Source organism: Onychomys torridus, chromosome 14, assembly GCF_903995425.1.
Source record: "Onychomys torridus chromosome 14, mOncTor1.1, whole genome shotgun sequence".
Classification (NCBI taxonomy): Eukaryota; Metazoa; Chordata; class Mammalia; order Rodentia; family Cricetidae; genus Onychomys; species Onychomys torridus.
This window is the reverse complement of record NC_050456.1, coordinates 80,236,795-80,258,713: the sequence shown is the minus strand read 5'-3', so window position 1 is coordinate 80,258,713 and position 21,919 is coordinate 80,236,795. Positions and strand designations below refer to the sequence as shown.

At 45.8% G+C, this 21,919-nt stretch overlaps 1 protein-coding gene across 1 annotated transcript; it reads left to right on the top strand.

Annotated features, from left to right (window-relative positions):
* Window positions 1-213: 213 nt before the first annotated feature.
* Gpr132 (G protein-coupled receptor 132) lies at window positions 214-4,563 on the top strand. Its single transcript, XM_036205572.1, has 2 exons — window positions 214-241; window positions 3,437-4,563. The coding sequence occupies exons 1-2, from the start codon at window positions 214-216 to the stop codon at window positions 4,522-4,524; spliced, it is 1,116 nt and encodes a 371-aa protein (XP_036061465.1). The 3' UTR covers window positions 4,525-4,563.
* Window positions 4,564-21,919: the final 17,356 nt, after the last annotated feature.

Below are 21,919 nucleotides of genomic sequence, written 5' to 3'. Positions count from 1 at the left end.
TCTTCGTTGAAATGAATCAACCGTGTGCTTTAATCTGAAGTGCTGGGATTACAGGCATGCAGCACCACAGCTGCCTGGCTGGTAGGTTTGTTGACTCTTCTTGTTGTTTTGCATTTTCACCTAAATCCATTTCGCCTTGCCCTTTCTCCAGGCCCCTTTAAGCTGCTGTCAGAGCCACCTTCACAAGGGGCACAAACCCACGTTGGAGCTGCCATGAGAACGGAGCCCACCAGTGAAGCAGGTGAGAAAGTCTCCTTTGACTCTGACACATGAGAAGGCCACAGGAACTCCTCTGTGGTATACCTGGTCTCACCATTCAAAAATCAACATGCAGCCGGGTGGTGGTGGTGGTGGTGTGCACAACCTTAATCGCAGCACTCGGGAGGCAGAGGCAAGTAGATCTCTATGAATTCGAGGCCAGCCTGGACTACAGAGAGAGAGATCCAGGACAGGCACCAAAAACTACACAGAGAAACCCTGTCTTGAAAAACCAGAAAAAAAAAAATCAATGTGCAGACTTATATACTGAAAAACAGACTCAGAAATGTTCCATGAAGAACTCAAGCAGAGCAGTGGTGGCGCACACCTTTAATCCCAGCACTCAGTAGGCAGAGGCAGGTGGATCTCTGAATTCGAGGCCAGCATGGTCTATAGAACTAGTTCTAGGACACCTAAGACTACACAGAGAACCCTGTCTTGAAAAACAAAAAAACAAAATAACAACAAAACAAACTCAAGATGCAATGGGCTGGGATGTGGCTCAGCTGGGTAGAGTGCTTGTTGAACATGCATGTGGCCTTGGGTTCAGTCTCCACCATCACATAAAATCATGTGTGGTAAGTGGTACAAGCTAAATAGTGCATGTGAGGCCAGCCTAGTCAGTCAGTTAATCGATTAATCGTTCAAGGGGTTGGGGATTTAGCTCAGTAGTAGAGCGCTTGCCTAGCAAGCGCAAGGCCCTGGGTTTGGTCCTCAGCTCTAGAAAAAATTTTAAAAAAGCCAAAATAACAAAATAACAATCACTCAATAAATAGAGCTCAAGACACACACACTTCATAAGTGCTAGAAAAAGCCAGGTACAGGAGTGAGGGGACATTTGGTACTCTGAATGCCTACTTCCTATGAGAGTGACCAGTGGTGAGTCATGAGCCATCTGGTAGCCCAAGAGACCCGTCAGGAGCTTCCCATGGGCTTCTCACCCTTCTTCCCACTCCAGAGGCTCCTCCCTACTCCAGGTCTGTTTATCAAGGTCACCTGCAGGGGTGTGGGGTTGTGAGGGCCACAATCATGCTCAGATGGTCTAAGTGACAGGACCTAGTGTCCATAGAGAAGACCTGAAGGCTTATGTGGGCCTGATCTGGTGGCAAGGGGACAGAGCCATGCCAGGGAATCTGTGGCTGGACTGTGTGGTATTGTGAAATGCCAGGGCCCAGGTTGGTCCCAGATTGTGTTTATTGTAGATTTCAGTAAGACTGTGTGGGTAGGGGTGGGGGACAGAGATGGAGTGTCTGAACTGGGATCAAGTGGCAAACTGGAGACAGGACAGAAGGACAGAGGGGTGTCTGAACCAGGGAGTGAACAGACTCCCACGCGTGGCTGAGGGTGCTTTGCTTTCACAGTGGTAAGGGAATTGTCCAGGCGAGGAGTCCTCTAAAGACCCTCATGGCTGCCTGCGGCTCATTCCTCACCCTCACTGCCTGCTGGTTCTGATGCCAAGATTCGACACTGGGGTCCAGGGCAGCTCACCACCTCTGGAACCTCAGTCTCAGTTTCTCTATCCAGATGTGATAACAGCATACCTTGGGTGGTGAGTAAGGGCACCTGGATTGTGAGAGGACAGCATCTCACGCCCACTGTCAAAAAGGAATTAAAAAAAAGACAGATGCTGGCTAGCCCTGAGTGTTGTGGGTGGGGAAGTAGCACAGGGTTCCTCAAGAGAAAACACAGAGTGGCCACGTGACCTAGTAAGCTTGCTTTTGTGCATACCCAAAAAGGAGACATCAGGGGCAAAAATCAGAGTACCCCGTGCTCACAGAAGCATTATTCATAGTAGCCCAACGGTGGCAAGCAGCCTAGGGTCCATGGACACATGACGGATGCTGAAGTGTATGTGTACTGTGGAATGTCATCCTGCACGGAGTGTCTTGATGCTGTACTATTCTGTCTTAAAAAGAAGAGATGTTCTGACATCCCCTACAAGGTGGATGAACTGTGAGGACGCTACGCTCAGTAGAATAAATCTGCACTAATGAAGACTCTATTTGTGTGAGCCCTCTACAGAGTTAGGGAGAATGGGGGGAAAGGGAACTGGGGATGGGGGTATCAGTGTTTCTAGAAAAGCTTTGGTCTGCAGACTGAGAAGTATCCAGAGGTGGGTAGTGGCCGGGTTCAGCACTGTGGATGTACTTTGATAGTGAACTGCATGCCGGGCAATGCCTCAGAAAGAATATTTTGTACTATGTGCATTTTATCAGAATTTTTAAAAAACAAGCCTGGAAAATACATGATTTACATTAGAAGGTATCAGGCTCTGTGTCTGGGGACAAGCTTCTTGACAAGGAGCCCTCACCTGAGGGACAGTACAGTTCTCAGCTGACATCTGTGACCACTGTGACATCTCATATGACCACTCATATGGCCAAAGTTGCCCTTATGGAATCTGTCCAGGCTGGGGATGATGACGTGGGCAGCTGAGGTCACAGGGAGTCTGTGACAACTGGCCAGAACACCCAGAGCCATGCCAGCATGTGGGACACATTGTTTCTCTGGACAGTTGGATGTCCATGTAGAGGTCAAGGGATTAATGGGCCCTGAATCCTGTGGGAGGTCAAGCAACAGATCTCAACCTGGGAGCAGAAGAGAGTGTCCCTGAGGCCCTTAAATCTGAGCCAGAGCATGGCTGAGGGCTTTGCCACCAGATGGCCACTGTGGCCAGAGAAAAAAGAACCACAGCAGTCAAGGCCTGGGGCTGGTGCCTGTCCCAGCCAGTTTCTGGTCCCACTGGCTCCCTCCAGCTGGAATCCTTTTGAAATCCTGATGTGTCTAGTCTGGAGTCTATGGAGCTTCTATTTAAAATGTTTATTTATTGTGTGTGTGTGCGTGCATGCGTGTGTGCATGCGTGCGTGCGTGCGTGCGTGCGTGCGTGCGTGTGTGCGTGTGTGTGTGTGTGTGTGTGTGTGTGTGTGTCTAACAGGCATGTGTTTGCCATAGTGCACATGTGAAGGTCAGAGAACAACTTTCGGGAGTTGGTTCTCTCCTTCTCCTGTGGGCTCCTGGGATCAAAGTCAGGTCACCAGGCTTGGCAGCAAGTGCATTTTCCCTGCTGCGTCACCTCTACACTCCCACCACCACTGAGTGTCTTACTTTTTCTTGGTAGTATAAGTCTCCCTGGGGTTTCCATAGACTCCCATTCACCTTGTCATTTCTGTCTCCCAGGAAACAGCACGCTGGGGCCCTCTGAGATCTGCCCCACACCCTATGAGGAGAGCAGAGCGATCCTGATAGTGGTATACAGTGCAGTGTTCATGCTGGGCCTGCCGGCCAACTGCCTCACTGCATGGTTGACTCTGCTGCAGGTGCTGCAGAGAAATGTGCTAGCGGTCTACCTGTTCTGCCTGTCACTCTGCGAGCTGCTCTATATTAGCACGCTGCCACTGTGGATCATCTACATCCAGAACCAGCACAACTGGAACCTGGGTCCACAGGCCTGCAAGGTGACGGCTTACATCTTCTTCTGCAACATCTATATCAGCATCCTCTTGCTGTGCTGCATTTCCTGCGACCGCTACCTGGCAGTGGTCTATGCACTGGAGAGCCGAGGCCACCGCCACCAGAAGACTGCCGTCTTCATTTCTGCTGGTGTGTTTGCTCTTGTTGGACTTGTGAACTACCCAGTGTTTAACTTGCCGGTGGAGAAGAGCTCCTGCTTTGAGCCCCTGAGGATGAACACTACCATAGCCACCTACCACTACCTGCGGTTTACCTTTGGCTTTGCCATCCCTCTTGCCACTCTAGCATTCACCAATTACCAGGTTTTTAGGAGCATCAAGCTGAGCACGAGCCTGAGCCCTGTACAGAAGGCTAAGGTGAAGCACTCCGCCTTCGCGGTCGTCACCATCTTCCTGGTCTGCTTTGCTCCCTACCACCTGGTGCTCCTGGTCAAGGCTGTCAGCTTTTCCTTCTTCCGAGGAGCCATGGATGCTGTGTGTGCCTTTAAAAGCAGTCTGTACACTGTCTCTGTGGTGTTCCTGTGCCTGTCCACAGTTAATAGTGTGGCTGACCCCATCATCTATGTGCTAGTTACAGACCATTCTCGACAAGAAGTGTCCAGAATCCACATGGGGTGGAAAAAGTGGTCCACAAAGACAGAGGTTACATACTTAAAGGACTCAGAGGAGACACGCTCACCCACAACACTAGCACACACCTACACCTTCCCTAAGCCTGTGCATCCTCCAGGGTCACAGCCGACTGAGCTGGGTTTACAGTGCTCCCCAGAAAGACTGCCTGAGGAATTCTGCTAAGCCAATTACACCTCAGGGGAGGATGCTAAGCCTGGAAACCAGCACCAGTCACATATTCCTGGTCCTCTGAGCCGCCATCTGGAGTGTCCACACGTGGTAGATGCCTTTCTGGAAGATACACTGCTGAGCTTTGCTTCCTAAGGCCACTCAACTCTGTAGATATCTACCCCTTGGATGTCCAGAACCTCCAGGCTCCCCTCTGTGGAAAGCGGCCATGTTTTGAAAGCACTTTTGGCTGCCAGGGTCTTCAGGGGGGGATGTGGCTGGAAGGAGAACCATCGGCAGGGCACTTGGCAGAGCACTGGATGACGACTTTATTTCCTATGCTTTCCTGCATTGTCCAGTGTCTACTGCAGTGTCTAGTGGGACTTTCCACAGAGGTGGACATGACCTGCACCTAAGGTTACCGTCGTGGTGCCTAGGGGCTGTGACACAGCCAAAGAGCCATAGGGCTCCCAGTGGGGCTTGTTCTGCGTAGGCATAACTGTCTTCTAGGGGAGCCATGGGGCATGGTGGCCGGTTGATCCAGCTCCTGGTAGCCCCATATATCCCCCCTCTACCATTTACTCTAGAAACTGCTAGTGGACACCCCAGAACGAGGTTGGCATAGCTGCTAGCAAATAAGGGTGTATCTGGCATCTGGCATGGCTTTCTGTGCCTTGCGACTTCTGGCCTTGGCGTCACTTGAGAAGTAGGCTGGGACTCCTGAAAGAGCAAGTCAGGAGCAAGCCTCTCTGCCCAGCGTTGGATCAGAGATGGAGACCTCAGGGCTCTGAGTCAAATCCAGCTGCTCCTTAAGAGCCGTGTCTCTGCCCAGTCATAAGCTTACTTTTGTTAGCTACCTCACTGGGTCACTCACTGTTGGGGCTGATCCCCCCTTCCCCAAGAGACTCCAAACATACTTGTTGTACAAGGTCTAGAGGCAACAAGCTTAGCGGGTTTGGAGCCGATGCCTGTGAAGCGCGCCTCACAGAAGTTGCACAGAGATAAATGACATCTGAGGTTACCTTTTGTTCTTCATTGTAAGAAATACTGAGAAAACCTGAGAATGAGAACATGAAAACGGACGTTGATCCTAACTTCCTTTTGTTGTTGTTGCTTATCTTTTATGTTTTTGAGACAGGGTTTCCTGCGGCTCACTAGCAGAGGATAAGCCGGGATCACAAGCACGAAGCACCAGCTCCTAACTCCCTCTTTTGTGTTTTTGTTTGCTTGTGTGTGTGTGTGTGTGTGTGTGTGTGTGTGTGTGTGTGTGTGTGTGTGTGTGTGTGTGTCTGTGTGTGTGTCTGTGACATGTATGGAGGCCAAAGGTTAACACCTGATATCATCCTGGATTTCTTGCCACTGTTTTTATTGAGACAGGATCTCACAGTGAACCCAGAGCTCACCAATTTGGCTAGACTAGTCAGCCTACTTGCTCCAGGAATCCCTATCTCTGCTTGGCAAGCAGAAAGGCAGTCCAGGCAGGCCGCCATGCTTGTGCTCGTGCCTCAGCTTTTTGCTTTTTTTTTTTTTCTTTCTCTGTGTAACAGCCCTGGCTGTCCTGGAACTGTCCCTGTAGACCAGGCTGGCCTAGAACTCACAGAGATCCACCTCCTTCTGCCTCCGAGTGCTGGGGTAAAAGGTGTGCACCACCACTCCCAGCCCCAGTCTCAGCTTTTATGTGGGTGCTGGGGTCCCAACTCTTGTCCTCATTTGTGTACCAAACACTTTTTGAACTGACCCACATTCCCAGCCTCTCTATTTCCTTTTGTTTGTTTTAAGACAGTGTAGATGTAACCGTCTTGTTAAATAAGAAACACAGAGCCAATTGCAGAGTTAAAAGCCAAGAGGTCAGAGCAATAGCTGAAAGCTGAAAACCTTACCCTTCACTGCTTCTGCTGTCTTTCCTCTCTGCAAGAGAGCTACTTCTGTGTGTTTTTTCTTTTTTATAGACTTTCTGTTCTGCCTTCTCATTGGTTGTAAACCCAGCCACATGACCTCCTTGTCACTGCCTGTCTGTACAGACCTCAAGGTCTTCTATGGTTGGTATTGAGATTAAAGGTGTGTGTCGCCAAGCTGGCTATGTCCTTGAACACACAGAGATCCGCCTAGCTCTGCCTCCCACCGCCCAGCTTCTGCTATGGCTTGCTCTGACCCCAAGGCAACTTTATTAACATACAAATAAAATCACATTTCAATACAAATAAAATATCTCTATATTTCCCCTTTTCTATTTTAATAAAAAGGAAAAAAGTTATAACTAATATAAGAAAAACTATATACAAAAGTACAATAACTATATATACCATATATACAAGCAATAAATACCAAAAACAATGTCTAGTCCATTTGCATTTGACAAATTCAGAGAAAATAATTCCATTATCTATCCTATTTTGGTAAGTCCAAAATGTACCTATCACTTTCTATCCTAACTTATATTACTAACGGAACTGTCTTATAACGTCTTTCAAATTTATACACTTATACCTCTAGTGAGTTTCTTTTCTGAAATTCTTAACAAGGAAAACTATAACTATAACTAACTGATCTTCAACTCCCTCAGAGACCCAAGAAGGAAATAATACTACCTAATAAAAAATAAAAACAGGAAGTGCATGCAAGCAGCTTCCAAAAAAAATGTGAGTTAACAGAAACAGCCAGCTGCCTGGTCAGTCACCTGAGGTTTCTCCGCAGTGTTGGGGTATCATCTTCAGCCTATAGGCTTAGCGTATCTGACAGACTCATTTGTGAACTAGGATGTATACAGGGTCAACAGTTTGACCTCACATTTGGTGAGAGCAGTCCACGTACCAGAAACACCTGATTTCCATTAGTGTCATGTCATGATTCAGGATTTTAAATTCTGGAAATTATTGATGTTTCTTTCAATCCAGCTGTCCATTTTTCTTGGCTGTGTATATGTGGCTTCATCTCGGCATCCTGTTCTTCTCCACATCTCTCTATTAAACACCAGTCTACTATTGAGAGCAGTGAGCTTAGTTATTCTTCAAGAATAACTGTTTCATCTGCTGTTCCATTGCACCAGAAGCCATCGGCCCACTCCCTGTTCAGCTGCCTTCGAAGAAAACGGCACGGTGCCATTTACAGATTGCAAAGGCCACTCACATCAGGGATGGTGCCATATTGTCCTGGCTTCAGAAGATGCCTTTTGTTAAAGCCACAACCACACTTGTTTTGGCAAGAATCGGTAGTCCTTGGTTTCATGTCCTGTCTGTCCTGTTTGTCAGCAGTTGATTCGAGGATACTTTGTTGTCCAGTGGCTAACTTTTGCCACATGAAAGTTAATTCCATATGCAGTTTCTTCAATGCCCATATTTTCTCTGAAGTAGATTGGTACTGCCAGGAGCAGACATGTCTCATAGTCATAGCAAAAAAGAAAAGTTCCTAAGTTATTAAAACATTTTAAATGCCATATTCTGTAGATTTCTGAAGGGTTTGAAGATGACCTGTTTATCTAAAATATATTTGTTCAATCTTGAAAACATACCTAATATGACTACAAGTTCAATTTTAATATCTAACTACTAACTTTCATTTCTATATATCCTAATAGTTGGTAATAATAACACTCAAGGATTAGCAAATTGCATTACATTGTTAAATAAATGGTATAAGTACAATATCTTGAGCAAGATTAGAAATATGTGTATGGCATATTCTATTAATCTATCTATCTATCTATCTATCTATCTATATGTATATGTATATATATAAATAAGTATACAATATAAAACAATCCAATCCAATGTAAAGTATTTAAAACTAGTAATTATCTTTTTCTTTTTTGTCCTTTTTTTTTTTTTAAACAAGCACCTTAAATCTAATCTCCTTTGCCTAGCCCTTTTATTAACCCTTAACAATTTGTAACCAACCCTCCTAAACAATGAAAACTGTCCCAGACACAAAACCCATAAAAAGACCCAAAAACCACCCACCCCACACCACCCCTTTGGGAATGTGCGTGTCATATTCTTAAAATTGCTTCCTGCTGGGTATGGGCAAAGGTATCTTTATTCTGAAAAGAAAAATTTTGGGTTAATTGACAAATTCTAGGAAAGGTAACTATATTCTTTGTTATCCATAATTTCAAAGTTCAGGATTTATCTCAAGTCCTTATTCAAGTAGTATTTGAAACTAGATCATCTCAGCCAGCCATCTCAGAATTGCTCTAAGCACTTTGTAGTCCAAAGCTGATCTGTAGATGATGTTTATCAGCTTAGTGATATTATTTTCCACGTGGAATTGTCGTTGTGGGGCCCCATCTTCTTCCTGGAGATTTCAGTTGATGTTAGGCCTGGCGGTGATTTCCTGCAGAAAACTGAAAAAAGACTCGAACACAAAGACATGTATAGGCAGCTAGTTGAAGCCTTTTTTCTAAAATTAATTAGTACTCTATATGACTATTATTATCTTAACAAAGTTTAATATATATCTTGTAAATTTTGATATAAATTTCATACTTTAAGACATGTTTAAAGAATCAGAATAGAATCAAAGAATTGAGATTAGTAATAGAATAGTCCCTATAATGGCGCCTGTCCTGGATCTCACCCTGTAGAGCAGGCTGGCCTTGAACTCACAGAGATCCACCTGGCTCTGCTTCCCAAGCACTGATATCAAAGGTGTGTGCCACCACTGCCTGGCCTATTTCCTTTTTAAAATAAGATATTTTTACCTCTCTAGGTAGATATTTTTTCCTCTTGGAGGGCCAAACCTAGGACTGGAAGATGAACCCTTGGAATATGGGGACCAGGACCAAGGACTCTAAGAGTATTGTAGCAGTGGTGAAGGGCAGGCAGGTGGAACAGGCTTTGGGGCCTCGTGGTTTTGTATTGCCCTTAGCAAAGTGGAACTGAACAGTCTCTCATTCCCATAGTCATCCACAAAGTAGAGCATGGCAAGGGCCAGACGCCCTGTTTTCTCTAAAGCACTAACCTGACCCCACTCTGGGCCGGGGCCTCCATCCTTCCTCCACAGGCCCCAGATGTCCTTTCTGGCAGCTTCTTCCTGCCTTAGCCCCTCTCCTGCCTTCAGCCTTAGGGCTCTGACATCACCCCTGGGTCAGCATCCCCTCCAGCACCCCAGAAAAACAGTATCATTGGAATCCTGCATGGACAGTATGGGCTGGCCTGGGCAGTCTCTGGGGGAAGGCAGGTGACCAGAGGCTCCGCTGATTCCCAGGTGACTCCCACCCTTGTGGGTCTTCTTCATCTTGGTCCTGATCAGGAAAATACACACAGTGGGGAGAGCGCTAAGGAAACACCAATGGAGTTTATTTTACTTCTAACAAAAGCACATATTCTTGAAAGACTAAGAAGACAAAAGGAGCCGGGCTGTGGTGGCCTGTGATCCCAGCACTCGGGAGGCAGAGGCAGGCGGACCTCTGTGAGTTCGAGGCCAGCCTGGTCTCCAAAGCGAGTTCCAGGACAGGCACCAAAACTACACAGAGAAGCCCTGTCTCGAAAACAAAACAAAACAAAACAAACAAACACAAAAGACAAAAGATTCCAGAAAATGTTCCCACTGGTTGCCGACTGTGTGGGTGATTGCTGGTACATTCCACCAAAGGGATTTCCCAGTAGAACCAGGGCTACCTCTTCAACCAGGCTGGGAATCCCCACTTTTGTATGAGTGTGCACATGTGTGAGTGACTGAGTACAGACATTTTTATTGTTTTACCACTGAGCTAAATCCCCAGCTGGGAATCCCCACTTTGCTGGGTTGTCAGGGAAGCAGCTAGAGTCAACAGTGAGGGAAGGCTGGAGACAGACAGAGGGTGGGGCCAAGAGGGCAACCAGAAGGGGCCGCCGTAGATGTGTCTCAAGGTTCTTATGAGGGATGCATGGAGCGGGCAGGGGAAGTTAGAAAATGGGTGCTTGAGGAGACCCAGATGGATCTGGCAGTCTGGACACGGGAGCTATCTACAGACCAACCAGCTTGGGCTTCCCCAGCTTGGAGACAAAAGCATAGCCCCTGCAGAAAGGGTGGTGCTTACCCAAGGGGGCAGTAGCCAGAGGAACCTTCCACCTTCCAAGGGCCTGGTCCATCCAGGAATGTACCAGGCTACAAGCCACACGCCTGTTGCATGCCCAGCTGTGGAGTGCATGGCTCTGCTGGTGTGGAGGGGCTGGTGGGGAGTGCGAGCTCAGCCCATTCACCTGCCTCTTGACTACTGTTCTTTCCCCTCATGTTAGCAAAGATCAAGTCAGGGTCTTGTCATCACTGACCACAAACTTTCAAACACCTTCATCTGGTGGTGGAAACTTCCGGAGTTAGCTTGGGGTTATTAAGAGCCTAGTGAGTGGGTCAGATGCTCACTTCCTCCATCCCTCCTCTGCATTCTTCACTCGCTCTCCACCTACTCAGCTACTCCCTCACTCATTCACCCCTCACTCACCACAAACACACTCATTCACTTGCTCACTCACTCATTGATTCATTTACTCCGTCCCTCTTTCCTTTCTCACATACCATGCTCTCGCTCCCCATTCCTCCCTTTCTTGCTAACTCTCCCCTGTTCCTCATTCCTCGGTGTCTTGCACACTGCTACTCTTCCTTCTCTTCTTTCCTCCTTCCCCTTCGGTCTGTCCACTCCACAAAGTGCCGCTGCAGTCCAGTAGTGAGGGAGGCCGGCCGTGTGAAGGTCATCATGCCATCCTGGGGGCACACAGGAGGGATGGACAGTGGGGAGTACCTTAGGGTTGCTGAAATAAAACACCAGGACCAAAAGGAACTTGGGGAGGAAAGGGTTTGTTTCAGCTTACATGTCCTGATCACCATCTATCATGAAGGGAAGTCAGGGCAGGAACTGAAAGGTAGAACCTGAAGCAGAGGCCATGGAGAAGTGCTGCTTACTGGTTTGCTCTACCTGACATATTCAGCTTTTCTCCCTTCCCTCCCTCCTTCCCTCCCTCCCTCCCTCCCTCCCTCCCTCTTTCCTTCCTTCCTTCTTTTCTCCCTCCCTCCCTTCCTTCCTTCCCTGGTTTGTTTGTTTGTTTGTTTATCCATTCATTCATTCATTCATTTACTGGTTTTTGTAGACAGGGTTTTCTATGTAACCTTGACTGTCCTGAAACTTGCTTTGTAAACCAGGCTGGCCTTGAACTCAGATCCACCTGTCTCCACCTCCCAAGTGCTGGGATTAAAGACATGCTGCATCACACCTGGCAACTCCTTAGGGTCAGTGCACAGAAGCTGTGGTCCACAGGGGGGCAAGGCTGTACGTTGTGCTGGGAGCAGAATTTGGTAATGTGTAAGTCTTTCAGGTGGTGTTGGATTTGAAGACATGAGAGGTCATGGAGAGCAGCTGAGGCTTGGCACTGTGTGGCACTGTATATCGAAGCTAGAGTCCCTGAAGAGAGACCTGGAGAGGCTGTTGGTGAAGATGTAGGCCAGATGCAGAAGAAACTCCATTTGGGAAATGCCAGTACCATGGGATGACCTTTAGGGGAAGGTGCAGACATGGACTGGAGCTGGCTTGAGCCTAGGAGATTCGTGTCCTGTGGCAAACCCTTTGAAGCCTGAAATACTGTGAGTCTCAGAAGTCTGGTGCTGATCTTGATGCTGTTGGACTTTGGTTCTGTTTTTATTTGAATGTAACTTTCCTGTTTTTTTTTCCTTCTTTGAATAAGAAAGCGTGTAGCTGCTTCTCCTTCTCCTCCTTCCTCTTCCTCTTCCTCTCCTCCTCCTCCTCCTCCTCCTCCTCCTCCTCCTCATCATCATCATCATCATCATCTTGAACAGGTTTTCTCTGTGTAGCCCTGGCTGTCCTGGAACTCACTATGTAGATTAGGATGACCTTGAACTCAGAGATCTGCTGGCCCCTGCCTCCAAAGCACAAGGATCAAAGGCATGTGCTACTGTGCCTGGATATTTAACTTATTTTTATTTTACAGGAGCCCACAGTTGAGAGACTTTGAACTTCTAAAGAAACTTTGGAATTTTACAGATAATTTGGAGTTTTAGAGAAACTATGGATATTTTAGAGAGGTTTAAATTTTGAGAGGGATTTTGGCTGTTTTAAAGAAACTGAACTTTTAAAGACTGTAGTTTTTAAAGTTATTTGTGCTTTACATTACTACATAATATTAACATGTCATCTTGGGGACAAATGAGAAAGGAAAGGTTCTAGTTGAATAGTGATGTGTCTGTGTATCAAATTGCTGGCTAGTTTTATGTCAACTGGATACAACTAGGACCATTTTGGAAGAGGGAACCTCAGTTGAGAAAATTCCCCCACCAGATTTGCCTGTGGGTAAGCCTGGGTGCATTTTCTTGATTGACTGATGTGGGGAGGCTCAGCTTACTGTGGGCAGTGCCTCACCTGGGCTGGTGGTCTCGGATGCTATTGAGAAAGTAGGTTGAGCAAACCATGAGGAGCAAGCCAGTAGGCAGCACTCCTCCATGGTCTTCCTGTCAGTTCCTGCCTCCAGGTCCCTGTCCTGACTTCCCTTGATAATGGACTACAAGCTGTAAGATGAAATAAACCTTTTCTTTCCCAAGTTGCTTTTGGTCTTGCAGCTTTATCAAAGCAATAGAAACCCTAAGATACCAGTCCTGCTAGGGCCACCAGGGGGCAGCATCACCAAGCCAGAGCAGGCCAATGTCTTTCCTTTCTGTGACACACCCTTTCAAACATTTTTTTAAACACTTGCCTGCCTGGAGTCTTGTTTTACATACACTTTTTTTTTCTGAATGTAAATTTATTATTTGATTTCTCCTCCTCCTCCTCCTCCTCCTCCTCCTCCTCCTCCTCCTCCTCCTCCTCCTCCTCCTCCTCCTCCTTTCTTCTTCTGCCTTAGCATAGCATGAGACTTCTGACAATTCTCCTGCCTCAGTATCTTGAATGCTGGGTTTATAGGTGTGAGCCTCCATACCTGGCTTTACATTTTGCACCTATTTTTTTTTTAATTTAACTGGAGAAAGTGCATGTGGCATGTATGTGGAATTCAGAGGGGACCCCCAAGTGTCCTTGAGTTTCACTTTATTTGAGATAAGTTCTCTTGTTTTCCACTGCATACACCAGGCTAGCAGGCCCAAGTGCTTCTGGAAAGTCTCCTTCTCAGCCTTCCATCCTGGCATGGGAGCATTGAAATCACAGACGCCCTGCTGCATATGGTTTTACATGGTTCTGGGGGATTTAAACATAGGTCCTCACATTTGTACATAAGTATTCTACCCATAGACCCATCTCCCAAGTCCCTAAAATTCAATTGTAACTTCGTGTATATATACAGGTCCTGTGTGGAAATTCTCTACTGGATTAGATCAGAGGACTGAAAACCTTCATCCCCTAGAACATGCCTTCTGCACTGGTTTCAGGACCTCTGGAAGAGCAGCTGGTGCTCTCAACCACTGAGCCATCTCTCCAGCCCCTCCTTTGAACTTTTTATCTTCATATCTCCACAGGACTTGGCTCCATTACACTTCCTGGTGCTCCTTTTCTCCTCAAACTGTACATTTTGTATTTCTTTTTGTTCAGCTTGCTCCTTTTCATTATAAAGCTGCATAAGAGTGATTACTAGTAAGCACATAACACAGTCAATACTTGGCTGACTTGAAATCTCGTCTGTCAAGACCATTAATATAAACCTCTTCAATTTAGCCTCAGGTTGAATTTTTGGACAAGGACAGAAAGCAGCCACATTCTTTGTCAAAAAAAAATCACAAGAACAGTATCTGGGCTGCTTACTGAAACCTCCAGAGTTGAGCTCCCACAGTCCAAATTGCTCTCAGCACTGTCTTCCATGTTCTTACAAGGATCGCCCATTAAGCCCCACTTAGTGTCCAACTGCTGTTCTAATCTAAAATCTTCCATATTCTCTAAACAACAGCATGGTCAGGCCTGTCACAGCAGTATCCCAGTCCCTGGCATGAGGTAGATAAGAATGCTACTGCATTTTTATTTGAGCTGTATAAGTGGGAAAATGCTCAAACAAATGAAATAAAGGTACCACTAGATCATGGCAAAAGAGAATCTCAGTCCCTTGGTCCATGAACCAATTTCCAGACTTGAGCCAGTTTGTAGATGCAGAACTCCTTGTATGAAGGGAAGGTCAGGTTCCCTGAGGAAGGATCTTGATAAAATACCCAAGAGTTTTATAGTTAGCCTTTCTCCAGTCCTTTCCTGGAAGGAACTATAGCCTTTTACAAGAGTAACTGTACACTGGGGTAAGGAAATTATCAGACTTTATGGGGTCTATTGAATACCGGCTCTGAATTAATGCTGATTCTGGGAGACCCCAAGAAATATTGTGTCCCTCCAATTACAGTAGGAGTTTATGGAGGCCAAGTGATTAATGGAGATTTGGTTGAAGCCCAAATCACAGTAGGTCCAGTGGGTCCCTGAACTCATCCTGTGGTTATTTTCCCAGTTCCAGAATGTGTAATTGGGATAGATATACTTAGAAATAGGCAGAATTCTCACATTGGTTCCCTGACCTGTGGATTGAGGGCTATTATGGGAAGACTAAATGAAAGCCTTTAGAATTGTATCTGCCAGGAAAAATAGTGAATTAGAAACAGTATTGCATCCCTGGAGGAAATACAGAATGGGTAGTAGAGAAAGGTAGGTATAAATACCGGCTAAGGCCATGTGATCAGTTGCAGAAATGATTATAATTTTCATGAGTGATTCTGTCATAATTTGTTAAGAATGTCTTTGTAAAAATATTTGTGTTTTCTTTCTTTGATTTATTTATCATAAAATGTAACATCAATTAAGAGAACTTCAGTGATTATATTTAAGTTTGAGATACTGAAAGAATATCTCTGAAGGGACACTGCCACATAGTCTAAATTTATAATGCTTGTGCTACTGTATATGGGGTAGTTACATCATGTTAAGCATGATTATGACCTGGTTATTGTTTTCATTTGGAAATCAAGCATCACATAAGGATATATGGTTGTGTGTCAGGTTGACAAGTGATGGACTTGTGATGGCTATTCTTAGTTATTAACTTGACTACATCTGGGATTAACTAAAACCCAAATGGCTGGACATGCCTGTGAGGGATTTTTTTTTAATTCAATCATCTGAAGTGGGAAGGCCCACAACTTTTTTTATTTAATGATTTATCTATATTTTATTTACATTAGTGTTTTGCCTGCATGTATGTCTGTATGAGGGTGTTGGATCCCCTGGAACAGGAGTTATAGATAGTTGTGAGCTACCATGTGAGTGCTGGGAATTGAACCTGGGTATTCTGGAAGAGCAGCCAGGGCTCTTAACCACTGAGCCCCTGAAAGACCTACTTCTAATCCAATCTTTGAGGTGGGAGATCCACCTTTAATCTGGGCCACACCTTCTGCTGGCAGCCTGTGTAAGGAAGAAGGAAACCGGCTTCCTCCTTGCCTGCTTGCTCTTAGTCTTGCTAGCAAGTCCACTCCTTCACTGGCATTAGGACCTACTTCAGGATTCCACTGTATACTGAAGACCAGCTGAGACATCCAGCCTTGTGGATTGAACACTACTAGATTCGTGGACTGTGGTAGCTTGAATGTACTTTGGCCCCTATAAACTCATAGGGAGTAGCACTGTTAGGAGGTGTGGCTTTGGAGTAGATATGACCTTGCTGGAGGAAGTGTGCCACTGTGGAGGCAGCTTTGAGGTCTTATATATACCCAAGCTATGCCTAGTTCAGTTCACTTCCTGTAGGACTCTCAGCTCTTCTCCAGCACCGTGTCTGCCTGCACGTCACCATGTCCTTCCATGATGATAATGGACTAAACCTCTGAAATCATAAGCCATCCCAACTAAATGATTTCCTTTATAAGAGTTGCTGTGGTCTTGGCGTCTCACAACAAGAATAGAAACCCTAAGACATAGACCTTCCATTCACAGGCAGCCATTGATGGATTAGCTGGACCACAGCCTGTAAGCCATTCTCATAGATCACCTTTTGATGTATAAATATACAGCTTTATATAGATTCATTCTATAAGTTCTGTTCCTCTAGAGAACCCTGACTAATACAGACTCCCTTCTTTAACAGTGAGACTCCTCAGATTCTTCTTCCACAATGTGTGTTTGTCTGCTCAACAAATCCTGCTCTTCCAACCTCCTACTTCTGACTTGGCTGGTAGGCTAAAAGCTGGTCCTTGTAAAGTTTATTGAGCTCATAGTTTGGAAGTTCAAGGGCATGGTGCCAGCATTGGTCTGGCTTTGGTGAGGGACTTATAGAAGCTGACATCATAATGTAGAAGCACATAAAAAGATCACATGTCAAAACAGGAAGCTAGAATGTAGGGAGGGGCCAGTTTTGCTTCTTCACAACTCTCAATCCTGGGACATGCTCCGAGGACCACTCCCCAAAAGACCTACTTACTTTTCTCTGCTCCCACTTCTTAAATGTCCCACCTCTTCCCAACACTAGGGCCAAGCTTTCCACATATAAGTCTTTGGATAACACACACAAATTATATCCCAACCATGGCCCAAGCCCCAGGTGAGCATGCCATTGTTCCAGACCTCTGCTACTTAAGGTAGGTCTAAGCATAGGAACCACTGAACACTCACTTCTCTGAGGAAATGGGTTTGTTTTTTAGCTTTTACACAAACTGCTATATCTTGTGTAGTTTTCGTGCGTGTGTGTGTGTGTGTGTGTGTGTGTGTGTGTGTGTGTGTTTTAATAATGTGGCTCAAAGTTGGTTTGCTTTGGAGTTGGGGGACATCAAGCCAAAATCCAGCATCCTATCCAATAGTGCAGAGCTCAAAGCTGGGTTTTCCTGAGCTCTTGGTTCTTAGCCCTCTTATTACTGTCTGCACTGGCTACAGTGTGTTTCTGGTGGGGTAGCTGCTTATGACTGAAAGTGGACTTTGTTCAGCCTGCGTCTGTCCAACAAATCTGTTGCACTCCATGCCCTGGAAAGAGCAAAGAGCATGATATGATACCTGTTGTGGATGTCCAGGACTCATACACTGAGACCATGAAGCTGAGCTTAGACCCTGGAGCCACCAACTATTTTCTGGGATCTTGAACAGTTCACCCAATTTCTCTGTCTTACTGTCCTTATTTGTGAGACAATGGAAGGTCACTGTTTTTGTTTTGTTTTAAAGATGAATTAGAATTAGTAATGCAATGGTGGTTATCTGCCAGAGAGGGTGGTCTCTTAAAGTAGATGCTTTGAAGGCAAGCTGGGAAGGCAGGAAAGAAGGCTTACAGCTGGTCTAGGCAAGGCGTGGGCAAAAGACCGGATCAGGGCACACATGAGGTACCTGGAGGGTGGCGGGAACCATGGGAATAGGACATGGCTTGGCAATTTGGAAAGCCAGGCACCAATGCTGCGGTTTCCTCTTAGCACCAGAAATGGGGATACTGGGGGGTCCTGAGCAACGGTGCATTTAAGGGGCTCTGTCTGCTGCAGGCGCGAGTGGGCGGGCTTGCAAAGGCAATGACCAGTGGGAGGCAGCTCTGAAGGACCTGAAGGAGGCAACATGGGCAGAGAAGCCAGAAGCAGGAAAGGAAAGGGAGCAGTGCAAGACTGTTTTAGTTTCCATAGCTCCTGGTTATGTTTCTCTTCAGTTTCCCCGAATACACTGATCACTGCTCATTACAACCAGAAAACTTCTGTATCAGAGTCACCCACCAATCTGTTTCCACACTGTTTGTTTTTCCTTTTGTTTGCCATCTTTTTCTTCTGTCATTTTGGTCCTATGGCCTGGAACGCCTGTTAATATGTGATTAAATTATAGATATTTCAAAAGGGTAGATGAGGTGAAATGAAGGACAAAGGAACACATTTTTACTCCAGAGAGCAATTTTTTTAAAGTTGGTGTGATGGGATTAATTGCCAATTTGACAGAATCTATAATCACCCAAAGGATAGACCTCTGGCCATGCCTGTGGGGGGTTATCTTGACTGTGTTGGTTGAGGTTGGAAGATCCATCTTAACTGTGGGTAAGACCTGGGTTGTACAATGAAAAACTGAGCACTAATTTCTTAGCTAGGATTTCTATTGCTGTGATGAAACACCATGACCAAAAGCAAGTTGGGGAGCAAAGTGTTTATCCAGCTTATACTTCCACATTGCTGTTCACCACCAAAGGAAGTCAGGACAGGAACTCAAGAAGGGTAGGAACCTGGAGGCAGGAGCTGATGCAGGGGCCATGGAGGAGTGCTGCTTACTGGCTTGTTCTGCATGGCTTGCTCAGCATTCTTGTAGAACCCAGGGTCACCAGCCCAGGGATCGCACCACCCAGTATGGGCTGGGCCCTCCCTCATTGATCACTAATTAAGAAGATGCCTTACAGCTGGATCTCATGGAGGCTTTTCCTCAACTTTGGCTCCTTCCTCTCTGATGACTCTAGCTTGTGCCAAGTTGATAGACAAAACCAGCCAGTACACCCATCTCTGCCTAGCTGTGGATGTACTGTGACCAGCTCCCTCAGGCTCTGGTGCCGAGACTTCCCACCATGACAGGCAGTACTTTGAGATGTGAGATAAGGTAAGTCTTTCTCTCTAATTTTATCTTTTTTTTTTTTTTTTTTAGTTTTTTAGACAGGGTTTCTCCATGTAGTTTTGGTGCCTGTCCTGGATCTTGCTCTGTAGACCAGGCTGGCCTTGAACTCACAAAGATCCTCCTGGCTCTGCCTCCTGAGTTCTGGGATTAAAGAAATGTGCCACCACTGCCCAGCTGAGTATTTTATAATAACAACAGGAAAAGAAGCTAAGACCTTAGGCATAGGGAACAGTGGTTTTCATTATGATTTTTTTTTTGTTTTTTGTTTTTTTACATTTATTTGCTTATTTGTTTGGAGGCATGGCCAGTGCATGTCATAGCATGCCTGTGGAGGTCAGAGGACAACCCATGAGAATTAGTTCTGTCCTTTCAGCATATGGATTCCGGGACTCAGACTCAGGTCATCAAGTGAAGGAACCATGGAGTTGCCCTGGCCTAGCTGCCTGGGAGGCACACATCATAGGTTTTTCAGGTTAGAGTCCATGGCTCCTGGGGCACTATGTGTCTGTCTTTCAGTTCCTGAGAAATCAAGGCACTCCCTCAGGCAGCAGAGCATTTATGCCAAATTGTGTTTCTCTATAAGTTCCCTTTGAAGTCAAGGAAGCATGGGAGCTGATGGGACAATTGGTCTTAGACATTAATCTTGTGTACCCTGTAAAGTTTGCAAACATCTTTGTATCCTGGAAATGACGACTGTATTGATCCTGGCAACTGATTCTGTTTCTGATAAGGGTATAAAAAGTCTGATTGCTCTCAATACAATTGTCATAGACCCAGTCTTGCTGTGGCCCCTCCAACCTGAGCCTGGTTTAATTTCTCACCCGCTGTATCAGATAATCTTGGCCCAATAAGTAAGCACGGGCACTTAAAATCAAGTAAAAGGCAAGCACCTTTCCTGGCTGAGCTATCTCACCAGACCTCATGAAATCTTCACAAGGATATGATTATGCTTTGCTTACATTCACTACTCTCCCATGACACTCCTCTGTTTACCCTCTTCCCCAAATGGTCCCCTCCTGCTTCTGTGTCATTACATAGAATATTTTAAAATGCAATGTGTAGTTTTTTTGTTGTTGTTTTTTTAAATCTTGTTTTGTAGGTTTTTTTTTTTTTAACTTGTTGCTCTTTGGGGGCCCATCACCCAGCTCCTTAATAAATACATGGAGACTTATTCTTTCTTATGAATGTCTGGCCAGCTTTTCTAACTTAAATTAACCCATTTCTCCTTAGCTACATTTTGCCTTTGGGCTTTTTACCTTTCTGTAGCTGGAGAGCTTCTCTCCAGCCCCCTCCAAGCCCTGTCAGTCTGACAGCCCACTTATAAAATAAATACACAGACGCTTATATTATTTAAACGGCTTGGCCATTAGCTCAGGCCTACCATTGACTAGCTCTTACTCTTATATTCAGCCCATTTCTATTAATCTATACTTTGTCATGTGGCTCATAGCTTACTGGTACCTTATATCTCACTTGTCATGGCAGTGGCTGGCAGGTCTCTCCTTCCCAGCCTTCACTTCCCGCAATTCTCTTCTCTGCTTGTCCCACCTATACTTCCTGCCTGGCTACTGGCCAATCAGTATTTTATTTATTAACCAATCAGAGCAGCACATTCACAGCATAGCGAACATCCCACAGCACCTTTCTCTATTCTGTATGTATTGCTTCCCTTCTTACTCTGTGGCTGGCTGTGTGGCTGTGTGGCTGTGTGGCTGTGTGGCTGTGTGGCTGGGTGGCTGGGTGGCTGGGTGGCTGGCCCCTGGCATCCTCCTCTCCTCCCTTTCTTGCTCCTCCCTCTCTTCTCTTCTTATTTATTCTCTCTGCCTTCCAGCCCCGTCTATTTCTCTCTCCTGCCTTGCTATTGGCTGTTCAGCTCTTTATTAGACCAATCAGGTGTTTTAGACAGGCACAGTAACACAGCTTCACATAGTTAAACAAATGCAACACATCTTTGTATCATCAAACAAATATTCCACAGCATAAACGAATGTAACACATCTTCCATTGATGTTCCACAACAGCAATGTTTAAATCTAGATCCTGCATGATAGAAAACATGATGTTTCTCAGTCTGGCTTCCTCTGGAAATGACAATCATTCTTTTTTCACACCTGAGCCTGACTGCACTTCCAATCTGCAATAAATTACATGCTTTTTCTTTCTCTGCCAGCTTGATAGGCAGAAGGCAGCATCTGTCGTGGCCAATTTGCCTTGCCCGTTCTAACAAGGCAAGCCTCTCTGGAGGTTGCTTTGGTATGTTTTATTTTGTTTGCCACCCCATCTGTTTGTGGATCTTGCTTCCAAGTGCAGGACAACTGTGTATTAGGAAATGGATCTTTGTCATTGACTTTCTATTTCACATGCTCAGGTGTAAGTTTTCACCTTTACCAAGCCTCTTGCCTTTCACCTACTGTATTGCCACTGTCAACTTTCCTGTCTCCAACTGGTTCTTATCTTGCCCTCTCCAAGAATGAAGTGGGCAGACAGAAAAGAGTGAGCAAATGGGGAGGTTTGATTTGTGTGTGAGCAACAGCAGAATCAGGACAGAGCAACCCAAGCAGAGCAAAAGAGAAGGCCCAGTAGTCTTGGCAATGGTGGGACAGACCTCAGCTGAGAGATTATCAGCAAAAGTTAGAGCTCTAGGTGCTTAGGCAAGCCTCAGGGTGTCAGCTGCTCTTCCTGGACCAAGTCCATGGAGAGGGCAGGCCTCACAGTCAGTGGATCTTCAAGGGCAGGGATCATCAAGTTAGTTTCTGGCCTGCCTCCGCCTCCCGAGTGCTAGGATGAAGGCATTGACCACCACGGCCTGGCCTGTCTCAGTTCTTAAAAGCAAGAACAGTCTTTATTCTTGTTTTCTCTGAGAAGTGGTCCATTCTGCCAAGAGCCAGGACACCAGGTTATACAGAGCCAGGTGGGTCCTGACTG